The sequence below is a fragment of the Nipponia nippon genome, unplaced genomic scaffold (genome assembly GCF_047370975.1).
Source record: "Nipponia nippon isolate SJK-2023a ecotype South Korea unplaced genomic scaffold, ASM4737097v1 scaffold_3, whole genome shotgun sequence".
Lineage (NCBI taxonomy): Eukaryota > Metazoa > Chordata > Aves > Pelecaniformes > Threskiornithidae > Nipponia > Nipponia nippon.
The window spans coordinates 84,843,850-84,859,209 of NW_028262347.1; the positions used below are offsets into that span (position 1 = coordinate 84,843,850).

General features: G+C 45.0%; 2 protein-coding genes across 3 annotated transcripts; one reads left to right on the forward strand and one right to left on the reverse strand.

Moving 5' to 3' along the window:
* Positions 1 to 386: 386 nt before the first annotated feature.
* On the reverse strand, positions 387 to 10,539 carry FOXM1 (forkhead box M1). Of its 2 annotated transcripts, XM_087765323.1 has the most exons (10): positions 10,419 to 10,520; positions 9,192 to 9,305; positions 8,260 to 8,856; positions 6,995 to 7,143; positions 6,562 to 6,777; positions 6,040 to 6,168; positions 5,407 to 5,451; positions 4,372 to 4,450; positions 3,739 to 3,920; positions 387 to 2,551 (listed from the first exon to the last, which is right to left on the reverse strand). In XM_087765323.1, the coding sequence occupies exons 3-10, from the start codon at positions 8,807 to 8,809 to the stop codon at positions 1,499 to 1,501; spliced, it is 2,403 nt and encodes an 800-aa protein (XP_087621449.1). In that variant the 5' UTR covers positions 8,810 to 8,856; positions 9,192 to 9,305; positions 10,419 to 10,520; the 3' UTR covers positions 387 to 1,498. The 2 variants fall into 2 exon arrangements, with proteins under 2 accessions (XP_087621449.1, XP_087621448.1); XM_087765322.1 differs by lacking the exon at positions 9,192 to 9,305 and having other exon boundaries at positions 10,419 to 10,539.
* Positions 10,540 to 10,671: 132 nt separating this feature from the next.
* Positions 10,672 to 15,337, forward strand: RHNO1 (RAD9-HUS1-RAD1 interacting nuclear orphan 1). Its single transcript, XM_087767200.1, has 3 exons — positions 10,672 to 11,008; positions 12,033 to 12,301; positions 14,496 to 15,337. Exons 2-3 carry the CDS (start codon positions 12,134 to 12,136, stop codon positions 15,159 to 15,161), a joined length of 834 nt encoding a protein of 277 aa, XP_087623326.1. The 5' UTR covers positions 10,672 to 11,008; positions 12,033 to 12,133; the 3' UTR covers positions 15,162 to 15,337.
* The last annotated feature ends 23 nt before the right edge of the window (positions 15,338 to 15,360 follow it).

Sequence of the window (15,360 nt, forward strand, 5' to 3'; positions counted from 1 at the left end):
ACTTGTTTGCATTTACAAAATACAGAAACTAGTCTGCTGGTAGTGTTCTGATGTTTTAGACTAAGTTAGTATGTTTCTGACTTGTAAAGTCAGGATTTACCCATGAACAGCAGGAAAAAGTATATTATATGAAGCAAGGGGTTGAGCAACCAAATCTAATGTGGTATGGCCAACATGGCCTGAGGAATACTGAAAATGTCCTAATGATCAAGTGATCACTTATTCAGTGATCACAGAAAACACACACATTAGACAAGCAAAAACCAGTTGTTTATGCTATGGCCCAGCCTGAGCACACTGCTAAGAGTGAAAGCAGTAAAGACAATATTCGGCTGTGTTCCCACAGAAGCTTTATTGAGTATGTAGATACATGAGCCATCATTTGTCTGTAAGCAGAAGGATCAGGTCTTTTCCATGGCAATTTCTTCTTTTGACATGAGTTCTAGAGAATCGGGATGAGTTGTCCTATTGCACCAAGAGAAACATACCTTGTATTTCCAGAGGTTGCTTTTCAGTGGAAATATTAGCATTCGCTTTATAGGTTCTTTTTTACATTTTCAACTGATGATTGTAGTGAGGGCAGCTTTAACCATTCAATAGAAGCCCATCTTACTGCAACAGTGACTCTACCTAGTTCTCTAGGTACGTAATAATAGGACTCTACAACCAGAAGAGCTTATATAGCTTGATCCAAGCTCTTCTCCATTCCAGCCTGGAAAAGGAAGCCAAACCAAGATTTTATGCTGCAATCCAGGTAAGTCAAACTGAAACAGGTTGTTGAGTCATGTATAGGTGATTTTTCAGATCTTTGCCCCAGCAACCTTCAGAACAGCCTAGACCAATGTGTTTCTGAAGTCAAAGAAGAAAAAAAAAAAAAAAAAAAGTATTTTGGACTCTCATCTAGGGTAGAAGAATACAGGAGATGTGGAACATATGGACAACATTCTAAGTCAAACCCTTTACCAGCCCAAATATGCCCATAACCCTACAAGAATAAAATTATTATTATAATTAAGGGCTAATTTAAGGAATGTACAGTATTTACAGCCATTAAAACTACATAGAAGATATTAAGTAATAGGAAAACAAAGTAAAGGGAAGTAAGGACAGAGCTAGGAGAAGGTTCCCAGGCTCTTTCCTATTGTACATAACTGAGGAGTGCATCCATTTCCTCTGATACCTTGAGTAGCAAATGCCATTCAGGCCCTACCTAGATGTTGTCTTGATAACCTCTCTCCAGGGACTCTCATCTCTAGCACAAGGTTAGAGAGGTTCTGTCTTGCTCAACATAAATAGTCTATTGCAGCTTATAAAGGGAGCTCATAGCAGCCAATGGGCCTGTCTCCCAGCTTAGCAGGAGTCAATAATGCCCTCTGTTCCCATGGATGTGGGAATTAGTCAAAAGCAGACAGTCTTCTTAGACTACGTGAACAGATCTCAGAAGAGTAGAGTGCTTTCTGTAATATCAGAACAAGCCAAATTCAGCCCTCAGGCCCGTTTACTTCAGTTCAGGTATAAGCTGAGACCAACTAATGTCCGTTCCTAAGTTTTCATCCTCAAGACCAGGAAAGCTGATATCTAGAAGGATTTTGCTAAGACTGTCATTCATGGTGTCCAGGATCAGGCCCTCCATGAGTGACCGGCTTTCAGTAAAGCCAGAGGCTGGCAGTTCAACAGATGATTGCTTAGTAGACTCATGAATAAAAGCTGGGGAGCTTGTGAGGGGGGCATGCACCATGTCACTGGATTCTGTATTGAGCAGTTCCCGAGGGGACTCAAAGAGGGGATTTTTAAGGGGTGTGCTGTTAAAACCCAGCAAGTCCTGGTTCTCCTGGAGGGGTGTGAATGGCAACTGAAGGGTTCGCACTGGACTGAAGTCCAGCTCGTGACTTCCCTTGGCTAAGGATGCAGACTTCCAGAGGTCAAGGCTCCCTAGTGGGGGGGTGGTAGTTGCTGAGACTTTGCTGGGAGTGGAAGACACTGGCGATTTGCTGAACATCTCCTTGACTGGTGTTTTAAAGGGCCCCTCCTCCCCCTGCGAGCAGCTGAGCTGTGATGCATTCTCAAGAGGCTGGCTTTCCTGCAGGAAAGGGGGGTCTGCCCCTAACCGGAAAGGGTCAAAGCCATTGCTTTCTGGCAAAACAAGGACAGGCTCTTCTGAGCAAGGCAGTGCTAGGCGTTGTTTCCTTCTGGATCTGCCCATTTCCCGCCTTTCCCGTCTCTTTATAACTAACGTGTCAGCAACGCCCTTAGATGGTGACTTCAGTATGGTGAATTGTTTCTTCTCCTTTGCGGATGAGACTGGGAGGAACAAGCCTGGCTCTTCCTTTACTGTTAGTGTTGAGGCAAATGGGGACAGCCAGTCATCGAGTTGCGAGCCTCCTTCCTCCTTTATACAGATGTTCTCAGGGAAAGAAACTGATTCCTCACCAGGCTGGGAGCTGCTCTCCTTTAGGGAATGGTTTGGGGAAAATAAGCCTTCATCACATTGACTCTCCTCCTTGACAGCAGGCATGGGTAAAGAGGATGACTCTTCTGTAGAGAGCGACATCTACAAACAAACGCAAGTGATATGCAGTCAGTAAGCAAGGACCTAACCCACCCAAAATCCAAATGACAGTGGAAGGAAGAAAAGAAAGCCTGGCACTTAAGGACAGCAGAACAGGTAAGAGGATCTTCAGAAAGCAGTAACTAGAACAACAGGTGGAGATTGATCTCTGTGTGAAGTTGATACAAAGAAGGCTACAGATCACATGGGAAGGATTTTAGCTAAGTGACTGGAAGTCATGCCCTTCAGAGCACTTCTGCTATGAGGAACTTCTAGGAGTACAGGCAGAGAGACGAATATTTCTGGAGAAGTGTAATCCCTTTGATTCCTCCTTAGACTATCTGCATGTGAAACAACAAAATGAATGAGGACAGCCTTCCCAGAAACCAAGGGAAAAAAAACCCTGAGGTTATTAAAAGAAGAAGAGCATAGGGGAAAGATAAATCATAGCAAGAGAGAACATAAAGCAGCAGGCACACAAAGGAAAACAGGATTATGGTTAGACAGGATGGAAGAAGTTAAAGCTTTACAATGCTTTACAAAGCACCCAAGAGCAGTCAGTGAGATGACAAGAGAAAGACCTGTTTAACAGCTGTTTTGCTTGAGCCCAGAATAACTGGTAACTCCACAGAATTAGCAAACAGCAGGTACTGAAAACCTCTGGGAAAAGACTACCTGCAAATAAATGCTCTTTCAGAAGTTCCCTATGTTACGTGCCTCTTCAGAGCTATAAAAAATCTGAATGTTTGAGGGGCAGAACAAAGCCATTTCTCCCATTCTTATTTCTTAACATCCAAGCAGTAGAGAAAAATTGTCTTGACCAATCCACAGAGCCCTCTTCTCTAGTGAATTATAGTAACATCCTATAGCATAGGATATTCCTATAGCTAAACATAGCAAGTCAACTAGCAAGTAACAGTCACCCTAGAGAAAGAAAAGGACAGCAAGCATTGTCACGGGCTAGTTCCTCAATATGAACTTACAGTTTCAGAGCACCTAGTAAAGATGCACAAAAGAACCATATGAAGAACAGGGTCCACAGAAGGCAAGAACTATCAAAAAGAAAAAAAAAAAAAAAAAACCAACAGAAAAAAGCCCACCACACAAAAACTGACACCACCAGCACCCCCCAAAAAAAACCAACCAACCAACCAAAGAACCCCTCAGAAAACAAGAAACAAGAAACCAACCTTTGGAGCAATGCGCACACGCTTATTGCTCCGGAAAGTCTCTGAGCTGTTGAGGGATGCTCCCTGTGCCATGGATAGAGGAACCTTCATAGAAGGCTGCAAGACAAGAGGCTGATTCAAAGGAAACTGGATTGGAACCAGGTAGGAGTTGATGCGAGGAAGCAAAGGCTTCATCTTTCGGCCTGGAAGGGAAAAGAATGGACTCACTAGCGTCTTGCCCTTCCTCTACTACGTCTTGAAACCCAGGCATCTAACAGGAAGTCCTTCTAAATACCCAAAAATAAACATCCGATCAGAGATAGGCTCACCTGCCTTTTCTGCTAATTTTAAGGCTACAAATCCCAACCCAGAAGGCCTGATGAACAAGAAAATAGTCCTTCATACAGATCCTAGCCCTCAAGTTGGGGCAAGCTCTGCTCTCACTCCATTTGAGTACCCAATCCCCTCCATCTCCCCATCACATCCTCTCTCAGACACAGCAATACTACCTTCAGCTCCAAACCTGACAGCAGGAAGCCTAAAAGCTGGCAAACCTGGATAACAATTTCCACTTTTATTCCTAACGGAATCTGGGAGAGTGCCCCAGATTTATGGGACTGATTCTCTTTGGCCTGGGCTGACACAGACACTCACGTGCATTCTGGGGTTCAGTTTTGCTGCTGCTGTTGCTTCCCATGTTCTTCTGGGGATCAGGAAGATGTCGCTTTTGCTGCTGCAGTCATTGTGAAATAAGAAAGAGGAGAAGGAGAAAAGGAAGAGATTTAAAGAGAAGAATCCATCTTTATTCTGCTGCCTCATTCAGAACTGCGAATCCAGAAGCCTGTGCTTCACTAGTACAGAGAGAGCAGCTGTTCGCACCCAGCACTCATGCCGGCTCTATCTCTGTGTCACTTGCTGTTTTGCAGCCATGCCATCTCAAAGCCAGCTGCCAACCAAAAGCTGTGTAGAAAAAGAGATGGCATGACAGAGCTGCTCCGGCTGCAGACTCTACTGCAGAAGTGACCTGGTTTCAGTGTCCTCAGTGCCTGAGGAAAGGTGAATAGGATAACTGTATTGTATATTGTATCTCTATACAAACCATAGACCAAATAGATGTTCAAGTGGAATAGCAGAGGCAACAGAGGAATCAGAAGTCGAAGCAGATGGAAAGAAGGCCAGGGCTGTAGCCATGAAAAAAAAAGTGTTTGACTGGCTGCTTGCAAATCTGTCATTGTTAAAACTGCTGAATGCAAGAGATGGCAAACAGGTTCACCCTTCTGAGAGTCACAATACAGCTGCGTTCCAAAATGAAAAAGGAGCACAGAGAGATCCTATTCTCTCTGGATCTGAGCCCCAGAACAGATTGGGACTGCTGCCATGGAGATGAGGATTTTATCAGAAATCTCTGTCTGAGCTTGTTCTCTGAAGCCTCTTGGTGCCCATTGCAGCCTACTTTAGCAGTAGACTTCTGGTTGCTCAAAGCTGTACAGCTCTAGCAGCTGTAGAGAGAGCTATCATCTGAAGGCAATTAACCTTTGGCTTTACTCCTTTCCCCAAAAAGGGTGTGCATGGAGCTGTATGACTAGGTGCAGCAATGACCCAGTCCCCCTCCCCGAGCCTCTTGTCCTTTCCTTCAGTAACTGGCAAGAGAATGGAAGCCCAAGCCCCGAGCCAGAGGGTAAGTCTTACTGATTCAGAGCGCTCAGGTGATGTTGGTGACCCCAAGTCCAGCGGCTGGTGGCAGCAAGGCATTGAGAGGGAGAAAAATAAGATGAAGTTATCAACCAAAGGGGGAACAAACGGGACATTTTAACCTCGTATAATCTGAGCAAACAAGAGTCAATCTGCCCGCCCACTGCAGAAAACACAGAGGAGTAAACACGCCTATCGTAGACTCACAAGCTCTGTTTCTCCTACAAAATGGTACTTCCTAAAATACCTAGCTGGGATAGGGCGATTCCATCCTATGACTGTCTAATCAAACAGCATAGGAACTCCTGGTTGACTTCAGTGGAAAGCTTCTCACTAGAAATTTGCATCAGGCCCACAGAAAGAGGTTGAACAAGCCCACTATGACATTTGGCACACCACGTGAAGAATAAACACATCCCACAGAAGCTCCAGTTCATATGCACAGTCACAGTACCTTTCCTTTCAAATACAGAGCTTGTCTATTTGTCAAAAGAAGTGACTTAATCCAGCTTCTACAAAAAGGCTGATGTCAAAGCAGCTTAACTTTCCTGTTAAAATAAGGTGCAGCTAGCTAGTGTGGCATTTAGCAACTGGATAGCCTGTCCCATTTTCTTTGCATGAGGCACTCACCTTAAATACCTGGTCCAATGTTAGGCAACGGTTTGCATCAGGGTGAATAGTCCAGAACGAGATTTTACCATTAGCAGATGTCTCACGGACAAACATATCATGAAGGGACAGGTTGTGCCGGATGGAGTTCTGTGGAGAAAGGAGGGGGAGGTTGAAAAGCAGTAGTTTTGTTATCAGCACAGCAGGGCCTACCTGAGACGTGACTGCCCTGGCAGAGGGATTATATTCCAAAGTGTAGACAACATAGACCTTCTTATTCACTGCATACCCAGCCAACCCGGTCATCTTACTCTATTTACTCTTGAGATCCCTATTCTTACTCCAGTGATCAAACATCCCATCATCTTGCCTAAGTGGAATCAGAAGTGGAACAGCGAACATCTGGAATGCAAGAGTATTTGGGGTAGGGTGTTTAATTTCCATCTTGCTCTGCAGGCTGGGGAACAACTTTTCATTTTCATCCAGAAGGCTTATGATAATATCACCCTGTGGCCCACAGTAACTTGAGGGCCTGCTTGTTACCTTCCAGCCTGGCTTAGCCACATGTTTAAAATACGGGAAATGATCCTCAATCCAAGTATAGATGTCCTTCAGAGTCATACGCTTCTTCTCAGTGCTGTTGATGGCAAACTGGATCATGGCCATGTAGGAGTAAGGAGGTCGTTCTGATACTGAATCCTGCCATGAGGAGGAGGTGGTGGCAGTGGTGGCAGGAATAGCAGCAGCATCTTCTTCAGTCTGAGAGAAAAGGAATGATACATGAGTGCTCACAAAGTTGACCAGAAGGGCCATGGAACATCCTTGGATCCTCCAGGCTCTGCTATTCAAATCAGTAAAGGCCAAACTCAGGTTACTTAGAGACGGTGATGCCTAGTTCTTGCAAGTCTTCTGATCCACATGGATTACTTCCCTATCAAAAGTTTTAGTGCATGCTCTGTTGTCTTCTCCTGCTTACCTTGATTCTCTCCCGCAGAGGCATCTGGTTCTCTTTCTCCGTGTCTTGCTTCACAGAGCAGGGACTTAGCCCATCAGATCTCATCTTTCCCAGCCACTGGATGTTAGTGAGACTATTGTCCAACACAGAGCTCATTGTCTCGCCATTGCCTGTTGGGATAACAAGCCCATAGCTCTGCTTACTCACACATAACCCTCTTCCCCCTTCATCTCACATGCCAAAAGGAAAGCACTAGTCACACTTCTAAAAGAGGTATCCCTGTCTCAAGATAGGGACAAGATGGCATTGCAATGCTAACGTTTCTTGTGGAAGGAATTCAACCTTGAATTCCTGATTTCATGTGAATCTGCCCAATTTCTGTAAAAAAGCTGCAGCCTTAAACACTCAAACCAGACTGTTGCTCTCAAACAAAACAGGACAGTGTTGATCGAGTACTTCAAGAATTCAAGTATTTTTAGCTGAAAGATGAATCTAGTAAGCAGAGGCCAAGGAAGGTGGTGACAAACTCCAACTGAAAGACCTAGCACAAGACCCAAGTCAGAAGCTCAGATGTCTCCAGGTTTTTGAACTGCGGCAATAAAAACTAACATAGTTTTGTTATTTCTAGTGAGGTTGGTTGTAGCAATGCAGCTATTGCAGCTGCCTATGGGTTCCTGTCAGACAGTACTATACTGTGGGATAAGATTTACTAGAGCCCAAAGGCTACATAGGTATTTTAAATTGCAAATACAAATTTGATCTGAGCAGTGTTTCAAAGTAAAATCCATCCCACCTCTAACATTTATTTAGCAGTTTCATGAGACGGCCAAGGAGGAAACATACTTGACACTTGATATTAGAGGATGGGAATCAAAATCTCTTTTACGAAGCTCTAGGCCCGTATGTTTTGTCCCTGACTAGGGTACTCTATGTTAGTCTTCAATTCAGCCATAACCCTTTTGCTAAATGAAACTTAATCTTCTGTTCTTCTAGACTTTATTTCCTCAAGCCAGCCCTTCTTTTTCCCCCAGCACTAAAATTTTGCTTTGCTATACACCTTTATATGTCATCTCTTCCACCAAAAATATATCCACTAAGATCCTTCAGATTTCACTACATATGCATAGCTATGTATCTTATTAGAATCAAATCCATAGTTATTTTGTAATTAACAAAATAGTTTTCATTACTGCATACTGAGATCCAAGCACTACACTCATTGGCCCACTTCACATCTCTCTCTATCTGTCAGGACAAAAAAAAAAAAAAGGGTAAAGATTACATACTGTTGCTCTCCTGCTCCTGTCCAAGCTCAGAATCAATTCCTGAATGCCAGAGCGTTGTCCCTCCTGCAAGTCCAGGCGTCTGTGTAACATTCTTGTCTCTTTCTTGACCATCTGCAGCCTTGGTTGCTGCACTGGGTTTCTTCTCTGATGGGAGAGGCTGTGATGGTGTTGGACCTGCTGAACGGGACGTGCCCCCACTGCTAATGAGAATGAACTTGTTGGGCCCATTGTTGCCACATTCTTTTCCTTTTGCTGTCAGTGCCTCTATGATGCTCTGGATATCAGCATTTGTAGGGATGGCCACCACTTGTGTGTTGGACATGGTAGGATGGTCAATTATCTTTATTCCTGCTGGGAATTTCTGCAGGCCACAGTCCATTTTGTCTCTGGGTTGGCTGTTGTGTTGGTCCTCCTGGCTGTGCTCCTGCTTAGGAGTCTTTTCATCCCAGCCGCTGTTCTCATCTCTTGCTGAAGTACTGGATGCATCCTTCTGTGGGAGGGTCAGTTTCCGTCTTTTGAGAATTAAGGGCCTGCGAGGGCTGGTCCTCATTGTTGATCTATACAGTCACTCTCCATCGAAAGGGAGAAGAACAAATCCTGCAAAACAAAAGATACAACATGAGAGTGCAGAGGGCAGGAACAGCTAGGAAAGGTGCAGCAAATCACTATGGGCATCCCACAGAGCACGCATTCTCAGCAATTGCTACAAAGCTAGAAACAAGGAAGGAAAATAAAAAATTAAAGCATTTAATAAGGTTGACGAGGCTACTGGAAAATAGTACTGTACCTCCTTTATCCACACTTTGTGTAAGCAGGACAGGAGAGATATTTGCAGAGTAGATAATTTGCATCACAAGTTGGGAGCCACAGAGTAGATAATAATGAGGAAAGTATGTACCTGTGTTTTACAGAAAGAGAGACTAAGACTTAACTGTAAAGTGACTTGACCAGCATCAGCCAGCAAGCTGGAGGGAAGAGAAGTTAGAACATAGAAATAGCGGTCCTGATTCTTATATCTCATTGCTGTAACCAGCAGATCACGCAACCTGAGAAAAGGAATTTAACAGATGGTTTAAGATCTGGGAAGCAGAGATTGTCCTGAACACTACAAAGGCACACAATAAATGCAGCAGAAGTTAGGCGCTTTAAAATAAATGTAAAGTAAATGCTTTAGTCATCCCTTCTGTAGATTTGTCAAGAACCAGATAAACTCATCACTGGGCAGCACACAATTTAAGTGGCAAACTTGTAGATAACAGACAATTTAGATTATAAAGCAGAAAGCAGAGGAGATAAAACTCAGAGGTACTGCTTTCAGGGTAAGATGCAGTGTGCCCCTTCTGAGAACACCACTTAAAAATATCATGATATTCAAGAATTAGGTGGAGGCTGTCTCTTGTAGCAAACTATACCAGAACAAGAATACACAAATTGTACATGCTGTTTATCATTAGGGATGACAGGCAGAATAGAAAGAAATAACAAAAAAGAGGCCTTTTGCATTGGTAGATTTGACTGGGCCAGCTAATAAACACGAAAAATCCCAGTAGGAATCACCTGCATAGATACAAACCAGAAAGAGTTCAGCAGATAAAAAAACTGAGTTGATGCCCTACGTGCAGGGAGCAGGCAGCCCTGCAATCAGGTGCTGCCCAGCAGCCGGACACCACCAATGAAAGTGTTCAGCATTACACTCGAGTCGTAGCACACACATGGCCCTTTGCGATCTGCTCCACTCCCTTAAAGAGATCCTCATAAGACAACGACCCAGGAACAGCCTTTAGCCAGCCTCCAAAAGGCTGCGCTCCCCACAGAAGCGAGCCACTTCCTAAGGCGGCCCCGAGCTGCCACCACCGGCACAGGCCCAGGAGCAGCCCCGCGTACGCACGGCTCCAGGGGTGGTAAGCGAGGGAGCGCTGAAGGGCTCCTAGCTCCTTCTTCACCCACTCCAACCCCAGCCCTGCCGCGCTCGCCGGTAAGTCCGTCTGCTCCCCCAGGGCCCCTCCGCCCCAGCCCGGGCCTACGCCTTTCCCTCTCCCAGCCGCCCTACGCTCTTGGCGCAGCTCTCGCGGGACTGCCAGCCCCTGCCTTCGGCCCCTGCGGGAAGACACCGGGGAGCGGGAGGCTGCGGCGGGTGCCGGGCGCAGGTCGCGACTCACCACCAGCTCCCCGGCCGGGCAGGGGGTACGGCGGGAGGCGGCAACTCGGGCGCTTCCGGCCTCCGCCGCCGCTCGCGGCAGAGATCGTTTCCCGGTTTGAATTTGGCGCCCGGCGAACTCGTTAGTATCACGTGCCGGCTCGGACCAATGAGATGTAGCAGGGGGCGGGGCGGATGCGGCCAATCGGCTGCGGCGGCGGGGGATACGGACGTGCCGGTAGGCCGTGAGGGGCTGCGGCTCCTTGAGCGGCGGGTGGGCCTGCGCCGGTCCCGGCGGCACCGCACCGCACCGCACCGCACCGCACCGCACCGCGGCGTTGGCTCAGCTGCGGCTTGAGGCGCGGGCCCTGTACCGGGAGAGCCGCCCCCACCCCGGCAGGGGCAGCCCCGGGAGCTTCCCCCAGCCGCGCCGCTCCGGGCGCGGAGCCCTGCCGTGTGTCCGGGCACCGGCCGCGGGCAGGCAGCCGCGGCGTCGGTTGCTGGCGTCGGGCGATCCCCTGTGAAGAGGCACGGAGTCTCACCGTTTAAGGGGTGTTACGGCTGTGCCTGGCTCGGGGGGCTGGCAGGACCCCTGAGGAGGCTGCGCGGTTGGTAAGCAGTCAGGCTGTTGCAGTCTTCTGCATTTGGTAAAGAGAACGCGTTTCTCGGAAAGCGTTCTCTTTAAAATTCCTCCTCTGTGCTAATCTGGTTTTGAATGGAAAATTGAGTTCAATGTCGTTTCAAACTTATTTGCTAGGTAAAAAAACCCAAACCATACAAGATATCTACAGGAGGGAAATGTCAAGTTTGTTCTGTATTTAAAAACTTAAAAATGCCTGAAATTAAAAAGTATAGGTAGCTAGCAACTAGAAGTGGAAAGACTTTTGGTTATCTTGGCCCTACAATACATCTCAGCATTACAGACCAGTTTTACGGATTAAATTGAAAAAAAGAAACCAGTTTTTTCTGACTTCAAATTCATAAACCATTCTTTGTCTGTGATTAGATGAGATATTGAGCTAATGTGAAGAAATTATTTCTTTAAATTTTTTTGATAGCTGACTTGAAATAGCTGGTTCAGTAGGTCAACTACTCCCATTCTGATTTTTTTTTCTTCTCTCCCAGCGGTTTGAATTACCTTAAAATTTTGGTGACCAAGTCTATTCTAAAAATAGTTGGTTCTGTATTTCAGTATTTTAGTCTGGCCTTATCATAGATGGATGTCTTTCAAATTACTTCTAAAATATTTTAATGAAGAAAAGTGCCTATGTGAGTTCGCCTGTCTTGTGTATTTAAAATATGTATTTTCATAAGAAACTAATTTTTCCAGTAATGTTGAGACTTGCCCAAAGGCCAGTTCAGAACTCCTTTTGCAGCTGGGACGCTTGTTTTGTTTGTGTCTCTGTCTCCCCCAACGTATTTGGCTATCAGTTTTTGTGAAGCTTTGCGGCGTTTATCTATTGTGCCATGCGTTTCTAAATCTACCTGAAATTCAACAGAAGGTTCAAAAACTACTGGGAGGAAGAAGTCTGCATAGAGATGTGTACTCTGTACTGTTGGATAAATGTTTTAGTTTTGTTAAAGACTAGGTTTCCAAACAAGTTTGTCTTCAAGTCCGTTTATTTTCCCTCTACAGATTTGAGAGCACTTTAGCATCTCCTTGAGGTGCTTTCCTCTTTCTCCTGTTGGATCTAGCAAGCATCATGAGGTTTCTAAGTCGTTTTACCATATCTTTTGATGCCTCCAAAGAAGAAATGTACCCACAAGGCCAGGAAGGCGGAGCTGGTATTCTTTGAGAGGCCGCGAGAGGGACGCGTTCATTGCTATGAAACTCCGCTACTTTCGGCCAAGAATCCAAGACGTGTTCCTACAAAACCTGTAGACCAGAACACCTCTGCTGCCTGGGTTGGTATAGGTTATCCCTCCCCCTGCCTCCCACAGCAACCATTTTCAAGTTTCTCATGTATGTCTCAACAGAAATCTATCTGTCCTGGATACTGAAAATTAGTAGCACAGACTTGAATGCGTTGTAGCTGCCTAAAGCATGCATAAGTGCTTTTGAGTTGCTTCACATTCTAACTACAACCACTAAGGCCTTGGTTATTTGAAGGCATAAAACTGTGTGCGGTGTGTACTGATAATTTGTCATCTGAAAAACTAATTCTTATCAGGAAAATGCTGTTTAGTAACTGAAAACCCTGCACCAAGTAAACATTAGGGGGAATTTTTTTATTGGCTTGCTGCTTGAAATAACTGCTGAACTCTAAATGTTATGTGTTAAAGTACCAGGTGTTTCGTGTAAATCTGATACTGCTAAATTTAGAGAACACAGGCTTTCACTTCAGCATTATTTGTTCTAACCTGCCCTCTTTTCCATTCTGTATGTTTTGAATAGTTTCTCTCCATCTTCTGATGGGCTCCTTTTCTGGCCTGAAAAAATATTCCAGGGACTGTTTGCAGTGTCCTAAGATACTCCTTATATAATGTAATGTAAAGATTTTTTTTTTTTTTTTATTATTCTTAAGCAAACAGGTGCTGCAAAGACAGACTGTTCCTATACAATAGTCATCACCTAGGGGAGCTCTGTTTAAGCATTGTTGCTGCTTGACTCTCTGCTCTTCACAAAGCAGGCTCAGGAAGCGTGGTTTTGAACCTGTATGAAACATTCCTTTGTTCTTGGTGACCTGGAGTTATTTTTGTGATGCCTTAACCTTTAAGTAGAACATGTTCAATTTTTTCCACTTGAACTTTTTTTATATGCTTGAGGCAGTTAGCTCTATGGCTTCTGAAACACTAAGTAAAATAACTGCTGTGAATAAGCATTCTTTTTGTTTGGAAGAGGTGGAAATATCCGCACTGGTACTTAGCTGTTTGATTTCAAAGATAAAATGATTCTAAAATTTGTTTGAAGCTATAAGCACTGAAACTGTTAGATATTTTTCCATTAGGAAATCCTGATAGGTTTGTAACTTCTTGAAGCATCCTCTGCAGAGTTTCTGTCAACTTGTTCAGTGGCAACTGATTTTCTGCTCCTCTCTTCTTGATGTTATCTAAGTTTTTCATACCCTCTTGACTGCTAGGCTCCTGCACTGGTAAAGCCTACCCTACGTGTTCTCTGAAGCCAGGAAGTCATATCCTCAAAGTCAGTGGTTCACCTATGTTCTTTTAAGTATGTGCCAGGATACGATTGTCAGGGAACCATTTCTCTGTTTTCCTGCACAAAGACTTTGAATTCAAACAGTTCAGTTGTACAGCAGACAATCACTATCCTTAATTAAATTGCACTTAGTTTTTTGAGGGACTATGTAGTAACTTAGGAATGCTGAAAGGGATCTGTAGTTATTGAAACTAGAACCCAGTTTGGTGTGCTCTAGGGAAAAGCAAATTGCAAGAAATGAAATCTGACTCTTTTTGTTGATACCCAGGAAGATAAAGAATACTGCAACAGAAGGATTTCCAGGTTTTGAGTAAGAATCCAGAATCCTTCAAAGAAATACGGATTGTTGAGCTTTTACCATCCTGTATAGAAAGCTGATTTTAGAAGTGGCTTTTGGGCGATATGTTACTCCAGAATACATACAGAGATTAACTGTGTTTTGGGGGAATATTCTGAAAGTCTTATTAATGTAATCTAAGGTGATGGAGCTAAGTGGGTATCCTTTAAATCATTTTGTATAATTTTGTACCTGTTCAGGGAGACTGAGGATGTAGTTCACTGAATCTATTCAGAGTTATGGTAAGACACAGAAAGAAACAGGATCCAGCTCTGAACTGTTTTAAATCTGCAGGGGTTACAGGAGTAGACACCAGTTACTTTTCCTCAAAACCCAAATCTTGAGTGCTTTTTAAGTTGCCAGACAATAGCTCACTTGCACCCCAACCACTTTTCAGAGAAGTGTGGCAGAACATGATGTTGAAGTTCAGAGGTATCTCCTGCTTAGCAGCTTGATTAGTGACTGATTTGCTTTGCTGCAGACCAGATTACCCACTTAATGAACACACTGAAAAAAGATGGGATAGATGGGGGAGTAGAATCAGGCTGGCATTCCTTTGTCTGGAGAAAATTGTTTTTTTCTTATTACTATGTCTTTCCCTTCAGGTGTGCCCACAATTTGAAACAACTAAGTCAGCGGTGGTGAAAGCATGCCAGAAGAAGCATCATGGTCCTCACAAACCCCAGAATCAGAATGCCAACCACAGTTTGCGTCATGCAGGAGGAGCTTGTCAAAGAGCTATAGCCTGCAAATTTCCTCCTTTAACTTTTGAGAATCCAGAAGGATATCCAGTCGACCCCTCGGATCATCCGAATTGCCTGAGGAAGAATACACAGCGCTCTCGCAGCCAGACCAAGAAAGGGACAGCAGCGAAAGCCAACATTCCAGTGAATAGTCTGGAGAACTGTAGAGAAACACCTTTGTTGCCTGCTTCCCAGCCTGTGGAGCCAGAAGTCTTCAGTCCACCAGATGCAGAGACTCCACAGGTGGCTTCCATAAAGAACTGGAGATGCAGCAGTGCTCTGCCGCAAACAAGTAGCCATGCCTGGCATCCAGAAGAAGAGCTGGCATTTGGTATTGATCCCCATGGGAGAGGGGAGTCAGCAGCAGTACTGGTTACAGATACTCCCGAGCATGAGTACGGAGTAAAGGTTACTTGGAGACAGCGGCCTCATCTAATGAAATACCTGCAGGAGAGGGGGAAGCTGAGTGCTGCCGACATACTGGTGAAGGCGAACCCTGAGCTCTCAAGGAGACAGGCCAACGTCTAACTTGGCAGAAGGAGTCTTTTTGTTCTGTGTAACGACACGTCCGAACAGGCGATGTTACTCTCGAGGAACAGCCAGCCGCGCTACGGCTGGCTGGGCCTCCCGAGAAACGCGAAGGCGTGGGGGGCGTTTTCTTGGCGATGGGGGTATGTTGGGCCGAGCTTCCTTGGGGAACGGGGTGGCTCTGAAAAGAGCTTGCTGA

Coding starts and splice junctions, on each gene's coding strand:
- FOXM1 (XM_087765322.1), bottom strand. CDS start 8,809: ATGAGGACCAGCCCTCGCAGGCCCTTAATTCTCAAAAGACGGAAACTG. Junction 7,144..8,259: donor ACAGGAGCAGGAGAGCAACA/GTATGTAATCTT, acceptor TTATCCCAACAG/GCAATGGCGAGACAATGAGC. Junction 6,778..6,994: donor CTCTGCGGGAGAGAATCAAG/GTAAGCAGGAGA, acceptor CTTTTCTCTCAG/ACTGAAGAAGATGCTGCTGC.
- RHNO1 (XM_087767200.1), top strand. CDS start 12,134: ATGCCTCCAAAGAAGAAATGTACCCACAAGGCCAGGAAGGCGGAGCTG. Junction 12,302..14,495: donor AGAACACCTCTGCTGCCTGG/GTTGGTATAGGT, acceptor CTTTCCCTTCAG/GTGTGCCCACAATTTGAAAC.